General features: G+C 38.0%; 2 protein-coding genes across 6 annotated transcripts; one reads left to right on the top strand and one right to left on the bottom strand.

Annotated features, from left to right (window-relative positions):
• Window positions 1-303: 303 nt before the first annotated feature.
• gp9 (glycoprotein IX platelet) lies at window positions 304-2,693 on the top strand. The gene is made up of 2 exons (XM_079478753.1): window positions 304-433; window positions 758-2,693. Exon 2 carries the CDS (start codon window positions 760-762, stop codon window positions 1,465-1,467), a length of 708 nt encoding a protein of 235 aa, XP_079334879.1. The 5' UTR covers window positions 304-433; window positions 758-759; the 3' UTR covers window positions 1,468-2,693.
• Window positions 2,694-6,175: 3,482 nt separating this feature from the next.
• cnbpa (CCHC-type zinc finger, nucleic acid binding protein a) lies at window positions 6,176-9,012 on the bottom strand. Of its 5 annotated transcripts, none has more exons than XM_079478347.1 (6): window positions 8,666-8,866; window positions 7,972-8,093; window positions 7,752-7,869; window positions 7,609-7,674; window positions 7,307-7,505; window positions 6,176-7,159 (listed from the first exon to the last, which is right to left on the bottom strand). In XM_079478347.1, the coding sequence occupies exons 3-6, from the start codon at window positions 7,864-7,866 to the stop codon at window positions 7,042-7,044; spliced, it is 498 nt and encodes a 165-aa protein (XP_079334473.1). In that variant the 5' UTR covers window positions 7,867-7,869; window positions 7,972-8,093; window positions 8,666-8,866; the 3' UTR covers window positions 6,176-7,041. The 5 variants fall into 5 exon arrangements, with proteins under 5 accessions (XP_079334473.1, XP_079334474.1, XP_079334470.1 ...); XM_079478348.1 differs by having other exon boundaries at window positions 7,972-7,996; window positions 8,666-8,847; XM_079478344.1 differs by lacking the exons at window positions 7,972-8,093; window positions 8,666-8,866 and adding an exon at window positions 8,869-9,012.
• Between the last annotated feature and the right edge of the window lie 13 nt (window positions 9,013-9,025).

Genomic DNA, 9,025 nt, shown 5'->3' with positions numbered 1-9,025 from the left:
AATACCGTAAGGTGACAAATAGCACATGTGCCTCAGTTAAAAAACTTGAACAAAAAACTTAAATCCCTCAGAAGTAAATATCAGTCTGTTTACATGGTGACCTTCCTTAGAACTTTCTCTTGCACGCTGCACTTAAGTTAGTTTCCTTTTTGAAGCTCAGCTCAACCATTTCAGGGATAGATGTGCAGCTCTGCAAGTGCATGGGACGTTTTACTTAATCTTATCTGTTGCTCACAGAAGTGATGGTCACATGACACATCAGCAGCTCTCATTGGATGAAACAAACTGTCCGACCGAGGAAAACGTCTGTTGACGAAACAGTGATGCCTATATAAATATAGAGGAAAAATGCAATTTTGAATTTTTATGGACTATATCTAGAACCAGAATGGATATTGGACACCCCCTATTTTTGTAGATCAAATACTAAAAGGTACGTGTTAGTATTAAAAGTGTCGTATTCACAGGAGGTGTAGATCTCCAGGGCCGAGCCCATTTAGTTCAAACCACTTATGACTATGATATTTTGCCTTTACGTATAAAGTTATAATGTACTAACTGAAGTTATAATAATTCATTACAAATAATGAAAGACGTTACAATACATTATACGGTGCATTAAAATGCAAAATTAATACATTAAAACTACTAGTTTTAAAGTAATCTTTTTTTGGCAATCTGGCACGGGTAGCACGACTAAAATACAGTATATTTAATGCTCTTTAAAATGTGTACACGTGACTGTTTTTCCACACAGAGATGCAATTTGGTAGTGCTTTAACGGCTCTTGTTTGGTGCTCAGTCTTTGCACATATCCGCTGCGACTCCTGCAGATGGGAGACCTTACCGTCTGCAGGTTTGAGGGTGAACTGCAGCTCGCAGGGCTTTAGGACGGTCCCTCAACTGCCTGCCGATGTCACAGAGCTCCTGCTGCAACACAACCTCTTGACCACAGTGACTCCAGGCCTTTTCGACACGCTCCATAACTTACAGCTGATCAACTTGTCCGTGAACCCGTTCCACTGTGACTGCAGCATCCGCTACCTAAGTCACTGGCTGAAGAGAAATCATGCCATGTCTGGGATTGCCGTGTGTGCCAGTCCGGCTGAACTAGCCCACAGACACATTGATGGGCTAGCGGACGCCGACTTCCCCTCCTGTTACTCAGCTGAGTGCTCTGGATGGGTATATAACAGCGTTTTATGCTTTGTGCTTTGCTTTCTCATTGGCTTGCTGCTGTGGTGCCTACAACTCGCCAGGAACTCAACATATACTCTGGGAATCAATGAGAAACACTCTGGACTGGAGGCCGAATCTCTTCGATCGCTCAAGCCTAAACACAGAGCTAGGATGAGACGCAGTATTGGAAGTGATGACATGGACAACCCTTTACTGAACATGGAGCTTCTTCCTCAGATACTGGACGTCCTGCACAAGCAGCACAACATCAAGATTAAAGTACCATGATGGGACGAACCACATTCCGACAAATGTGTCAGTGGTTACAAATTACATAATTCTCCACATTTAACACTTTATACACTTGGTAGATGTTTTTTTCCAATAGGGACTTACAAGAAATGCTTTCACTGGTGCTCCTTGGGAGTTGAACCCTAGAACTTGGGATACTGAACAGTTGAGCTATAGTAATGTCCTGAAATAAAACATTTATGTATCATGGACAAATATATTATTCTTCAACGTCAATGTTTTATGATGGTTGAGTGCATAGTTGTATGTCATTTGGGACACAATTTAGGTTTTCCACTTTTATCAGTCACGTATTTCAAAATTGACAGAAGAATTTAGATTCAAGGAATAACATTTAAAAAGTCACTTGCTCATTCACAAGTAATGTTACTTAAGGAATTGAGCGGAAAGAAAATCCTAAATAAATCAAAACTACTATATTTTGAACTACATCTTCAGTGCAGTTTCCCCAGAATTTCCAGGATATGTTCTCTTGTTATTTTCACCCTGAGATACTTTTTACACTTTGTGACAGCAATAAATTCCTGTTATTTTTTCCAACCCTACACAAGTCTTCTAAAGCTGTACGATATTGTTGTGTGAACACAGTAGGTTTTGATCGCTCTCCAGGAATGCACGTTTGATATTTCAAACTCAAGGTTAGCGCGTGACACAATCGGAGCGGAATGACGCAACCAGTCACAAGACACACGAGAGCCAATGCCATGTCAACGATGACGTAACGGTTCACACACGCAAATATTTTATTATATCTAGATTTTAAGGAATGTATGTTTGCACTTTTGTAAGTCATTTCTTGAATAAAACAATTATTTAAAAATTCTGTCACCGTGCGCAGACGGTCTGGATCAGAGTTTTATGGCGGACAGACAAAGGGGTCGCTTTTGGGTGTTATTTGGCCTTAGAGCGCTTGGAATAATTGCACTTTTGGAATAAACAGCATACTGTTACGTGTTGTGTTTTATATTGTGTAATCTACAAACTGTTGAGTTTGGACGAGGTTGGGTGACGTGCTCAAATATGTCTAAAATGGGCCCCATATAAAGAACACAGAAACATTAGTTTTAACTTAGACTCTGAACAGTCAACATTATGTATTGCCTTTGTGTAAAGACAAATACCTGCCACTTTATTACAGCCACAGATGATATGTTTGTACATTAAACAATAAAGTGGCATAACAGGTTTGAGAATAAGTTAAAACCTTGACAGTGTCTCCAGCGTTTTTTTCTTTTCCCAGTCTGACAAGACTAAATACAAAGTGCATGTTATTTCAAACAAATGAAAAGTGGAATCTGTATTCTATCAAACAAATGACTGTGTTTTAACATTTCGAACAAATTCTAAATCACAAACAAATGATTTTGTGTTCCACATAAGGAAATCATGTATTTCTTTCAAATACTTAATGTGTTCCTACATTAACCTTCATTCTAGACCCAGGGTTTCTCAATCTTTTGGGCCCCCACTGTCTTCAACAATATTCAATGGCCCTCCTGCTCATAAAAACTCTATTTCATCATTTATTTATTGCTACCCAAATAAAACACTCCAGAGCTTGATATTACCTGGAGAACTATAAATTCAACATCTTTCAGCCAAGCATTCACTTAATGAAAATATGCTAAATAAACGACCGGGAGACTGCTGACATTAGATATTATTTACTATTAAAATGATCAATTGAAATACATGTTAAAACAACTAAAAACCAAGATATTTCTTATTATGTGTCCTTTTTATATTGAATAGATTCAATTCAATTTGATTTATATAGCACTTTTCACAATGTGCATTGTTCCAAAGCAGCTTTACAGGGGAAAATAAGAAAAAACGAAAAACACAAAAGAGGTAAAACAGAGTGCATGGTGTTTATATAACAAGTTAATTTAATAGATATTATTTATATTTAAATTATTATTCATCTTGAGGCCCCCTTGGAAGTCAGCTGGGGCCCCTTGTGGGCCACGCCCCCCTGTTCAAAAGCACTGGTGTAGACGGATGAACTTAAGGAAAGTGTTGAGTGCGATCTATATCTGATGCTATAAACCACAATATTCAAATATCTGTATTACCAGTCACCAAGGAAAAACTTGTTTTAAAATACATGGTTAGATCATAAAGAATATTGCAATTAAAGCAGATCCTTAAAAAGTCTGCATCAAAGTTACTTATATATTTTAATATTAAAATGACATTAATTATTTTGATTCAGCATCTACAGTGATGATCTACAGTCAACTTTTCTGTTCTTATAGCACGCAGCTGTCACTTGTGAAATTTGAAGAATGTGACAACCGGGTAAAAAGAGAACTAACAATGGCATCCTGACCTTTGGCATTGCAAATCTATAATAAAACCCATCTGTAGACAAACTCTCTGGACACATCACATTCAACTATGTCAGAATTTTTTTTTTTACTTTAGACTGTCACTATGACAAAACCCTCAGAAGGTACATCCACTGTACCTCCCCAAAGAGAAAATATAACGGATTGATGTATATTTTGTTATTTAAGTGAATATTTTGTTCGGTTTTGATTGATTGAAGGTGAGTAAATGATGACATCATTTTCATTTTGGGGTGAAGTGTCCTTTTAAGGTCATTAAAACCCATTCCAATGTACTTGTGTATGATATGAATTTGTTCATGGGTCAATGTTTTGTTGTGGGCCAGATGGAGGGTAAACTAATTTTTTTCTAGTTTTATTGTCTCATGTAAAATATTATTGACCCACACTGACCATACTACCTGTTTATATCTAGCCAGCATTGTAAAATGTGATCCCATTTAGATTTGTAACAACCAGGGCCCGATTTTTCAAAAGTAATCCACTAGGATTTTGGATAATGGATTGGATCAAATCTTGAAAATGTGTTTTTCAAAAGAAAAAACGGATTACATAATCGGATTAGATCACGTAATCCAATCTTGGTTTTGATCCGGATCAAACCTTTAGTTTTAGTTTTTCAGAACTTTTTTGTAGCACTTTGTTCCAAAATATCTGGATTAAACTGATCCCATCAGAAGGGTGGATTCAGCTTGGATTTCATGCCCAAAATATAATGAAAACTTAAAAAATTTATCAAATAATACCATATTTGGGTCATGCAGTATCTTACAAGATATCCTATTTATTCATAAGGTTTTAATTTTATTTGTTCATCCATCAGGCTACAGTGATTAGGTAGGCTTTAACGTATTCAGCCTTTCAGTGTAGGCCTAAAGCAAAGTAGAAAGAGTTTGGCCTCTTATAATAATCCTCCAAACAGCTGTCAAAATTGACCAAAAACAATACATTTTATTCTGTCACTAATTGATATATATAAATTCATCACAATCGAAAATATTTTTGTTTTAAGAATATTTATTAGTGATGCATGCAAGGATTACAGAATAACCAAAAAAAAATGCAAAGAATGGCAATCACTGATTTTTGAAATCCAAATCAGAAATAGTGTCTAACTATTGCGTCCCTTGTTGCACGTCCTGTTTGCTCGTTCTGGCAGAGGAACAACCGACTCTGACCAAACTGCAGCAAACCAAGGCCAGACTTGAGATCCGCCTCCTAAAGGCTACGCTCAGACAAGCTGGTCTCTCCACATCAGATGAGGAAGTCTGAAATTATTGTGGAGTATTTGAAATTATCTTTTATTTTAATTCAATATATCTATACTTGATACTTGTTATAAATGTCCTCAATGTACAGTGTTTGTGTTGTAGGTCTCAGATGAGCGGACTGCAGGAAGAGGATGGGGGTTTTCTTGTTTTTAAATGTGTGTGTTTTCATTTCAAATAAAAATAAACTTATATTGACCCCACACTGGCTATTCTACTTGTTGCTCTTTACATATCTATAGTTCTACATTGATTTCCTATCCTGTTTGAGCACTGGTTATCACGATTTTGTGATCCCGAAAAGTTTCTATCCGGATCAGATTGATCCTATCCGATGTTGCTTTAAAAAACTGGCTCCAAAAGTAAAATGGATTACGTGATCACGGATAGCAAATAGGATTACTAAATCCGGATTAAACCATTTGAAAAACCACTTCTACATTTTGAGTTCCATATAAATAGATTGCACGTTAATATAAAAATGATTTGTGCTTAGGGTGGGTTAATTAAAATTATTAATCTGGGAAGGCATAAAGAGTAACAATATTAGATTACCACAAAATGATACTAATCTTCGATAAAAAGCTACAATACTAATAGACTTGATTAATAGACAGTGTTGTAAATGCCTTTGGCATGGGAACAGTTAAAGTAAAAGCCAAAAACCCATCGAATGAGTCAATATTATAGATTTTTCTTTTATGCCCAAAATCAGTAGATATCAAGTACAGATTAATGAAAAAATTCTGAAGCTTTCAATCCGTAAATATATAAATTTATTTTTTACGAGAGGGTGGCCACCTTCAGTTCTTCTGATCAACTCATTTAAAGGCGGTTTTCTCAATATTTCGATATTTTTGCACCCTCAGAGTCCAGAGTTTTAAACTGTTGTATCGCTGCCAGATATAGTCATATCCCAACAACCATACACCAATAGAAAGCTTAATTATTCAGATTATGAGACAAAAATCTCAATTACTGACTCCATGAAATTTTCTAGAGCATATTATCATCAATATATAATCAGCCATGTTTACTGAGCATACAATTCCTGTAGAGTCGAAATCTCTATGGTAAATGCAGACAGACTCCCCTTCCTCCTCCAGCTTTATTGATAGTTTAAAATTACATTTCTATGTTCAAGGACTTACATTGCATTTTCCTTCTGACTTAAAAACCAAGTACAAGCAAATGAAATTTTTACAGTAGTCCCAAGTGAAATTGTACAAAAATAATATTTCTGTGAAAACATTCTTTTTGCAAATTGCTGCTAAATCCACATCTCTTTCTATTATTCTGATAATTTGGGGTAGAAAGGACTAAAATGACTAACATTACCAAACAATGTTTACTGAACTTTACAAGCATGACTTTCTAAAAAAAAAGTCAAAATATAAAATGAAAAAAAAAAGGCAAAACGAAGGTTCTCAAATTGAAATTAATCTAGAATAGCGTTACAACATAATTTCCACACACTTTTCTGTGAACCGCTTGTGAGCACCAGAGTTCTGGTGATGTAAATGCTTAAGAGGGTCCTTCACACACCCTTAAGTCATCTTACAATTTTCTCCTTATAACAAAGTTAAACGACACCAAAATTCCCTCTTACATCGATTACATTTCATCTGAGATTCACAGCGGTGAGCTCAGAGGTCTCGCGTGGCACGTGACATCCCAGTAAAGGATCTTTTCACCAGCGGCTTGGAAGGGGTCCTTTGACAAAGCATTATACAATATGCCTCTACCTAAATAAAACTTTTGTTTTGAATGCATTATGGTTTTTTTACCCCTTTATCAAAAAGGAAAAACAAAACTCAAAGCAGCCCACTGGCCTGGGAAAAGCCTCTGTATGCCAGCCTTTGGCCAATGAAGAGGGTTTAGAGAAAGGAAACTACCATCAATCCGGAAAGGAGGGACAACAAAGGGAACAGTTATGCGGACGCCTCAATGGTGCATTCTCTCGCCAGATGACCGGTCTTGCCGCAGTTGTAGCAGTTCACCTCGGTCGCTTTGCTGCACTGCACTGCCACGTGCCCAATCTCACCGCACCTGCAAATCGGCACATATATACTGAATTCACGTGATTGCACCCCAGGCTCGGGTGTATGCATTTGGCTGAAATATTCTATCTAAAGTAACAAAGCACATTTAAGTTTGTTCGTTCTTTGGGAGCCCAGTTAAGAAACAAGGTCTTACCGGTAACACTTGACTTTGTCACATAACTTCTGGATGTGTCCGAATCCCCCGCAAGAGTAACACTTCTGCTCATTGGCATGGTCACAGTCTCGTGCCACATGGCCGGCCTTGCCGCAGTTGTAGCAGCATTGCTCTCTTTCCTTTTTGGGTTCTTTACAGTCTCTGGAAATATGTCCACTCCTATGGCAATTGTAGCATGCTGCATTGAAACAGAACAACAAAGGTTTCATGAAGCAAGTTCATAACACTGATTAAATATTTTTTAAGATGTCATAGATAGCGGTGCGATGATCGAGTCTCACCATCCTCGGTCTGTTCGCAATCCCTTGCAATGTGGCCCTGCTCTCCACACCGGTAACAGAAGAGATCTACGGAACAGAGACACTCCGTTAAAGCTCTGCTATATCACAAATACAATCGGTTTTAATAACTCACTTATTCCTACCCTTTCCTCGGCCCCTGCCCCTGCCGCGGCCACGGCCAGTGCCAGCATTAGGACAGTTTTTGATCCAGTGTCCAGAGCGGCCACATCCAAAGCACTCGCTGGTACTCATGTCCATTATCTGTTAAGTCACAAACATTGATTACGCCTCAATTGCAAACCCTGCTGTGATCGTAACATTGTTTAAAATTCATACTGGGAAGAGAAGTGAATCACACTAGACCTGGCAAGAACATGTCTGGGCCTCACTGCACCCAAATTTACATTAAGAAAATAGAAATATGTTTATGACACTATTTGATGGTATCTTTTCACAATCCCACTTCTATCCGTTAACTCTCACTTCTGTCATACAAAAGACAAATGTAAAGACTTTTTAAATATTTGGATATTACTTGTTCAAGTGTCATAGAAACATGACATTAATCAGATTCTATTTTACGAACTAGATTTCTTGCTTTTTTTATTCGTACATGTCAAACATGGGCCTCTACAAAGTATGTTACATAAATTACATAAAAGTAAAATAAAAATGTGAACTTATGAAGGCTGAACCGGGGGATAAAGGCCACGTGGCGAATGTGGGCGTCCTACTACCAAAACACACATTAATCTATTCCCACACATAGAGGGTAATGAAGGGTAAAACGTGCGTATAATGGTACGGCTGTACTGAATTGAGAATCATAAGGCAATTTATCCGTGTAATAGAACGCGCACGCCTGCATGTAAACTATGATCAACGGTTGAAGGTGATACACGTGGAAATACCGCGAGTCATGTGAATCTTATCACTGGGCCTCGGCATACGTGATCATACAGAAACCTCACAAGCGCACTCCCTACATATCACTCGTGTGCTGCGATTTGCATTTGTACGATAGTTTGTGTTTTAAACGTATATTGCGCACGTGCACCTTTATGAGAATTTCCCGCGCAGACACGCACTCCTGCAGGCCTCCGCTAACTGATCACGCGCGTTCAAACAGACCTACAACACGCGCACGAGCCCCGCGGTCGACTTAATTATATGTAGCATGTAAGGTCGAACAAATCGGGTGGTTAACATCAATAAAAGCCGTTTCCATTATAAGATCGCGGTTAATAACGAGGTACTCACCTTTAAGAACAGTAGCCTCTAGCCTGTTAGCTGTGACTCACTGCTGTTTACTCCTCCCTTCAGCTCTGCGCATGACTCCAGCGAGCAGCAGCCGCAGTAGCCAATAAGACATTTAAAGTCCACGTGGACTAGCCAACGAGAAACGAATCTCTACAGA

Source organism: Barbatula barbatula (genome assembly GCF_947034865.1).
Source record: "Barbatula barbatula genome assembly, chromosome: 17".
NCBI classification, from domain to species: domain Eukaryota; kingdom Metazoa; phylum Chordata; class Actinopteri; order Cypriniformes; family Nemacheilidae; genus Barbatula; species Barbatula barbatula.
This window is presented reverse-complemented; position numbering and strand designations above follow the sequence as displayed.

What these genes read in the sequence shown, in the direction of transcription:
- gp9 (XM_079478753.1), top strand. Translation starts at nt 760, where the DNA reads ATGCAATTTGGTAGTGCTTTAACGGCTCTTGTTTGGTGCTCAGTCTTT.
- cnbpa (XM_079478344.1), bottom strand. Translation starts at nt 7,866, where the DNA reads ATGGACATGAGTACCAGCGAGTGCTTTGGATGTGGCCGCTCTGGACAC. An exon ending in GGGCAGGGGCCGAGGAAAGG is followed by an intron (nt 7,675 to 7,751) that starts GTAGGAATAAGT and finishes TCTGTTCCGTAG; the next exon opens with ATCTCTTCTGTTACCGGTGT. An exon ending in TTGCGAACAGACCGAGGATG is followed by an intron (nt 7,506 to 7,608) that starts GTGAGACTCGAT and finishes GTTTCAATGCAG; the next exon opens with CATGCTACAATTGCCATAGG.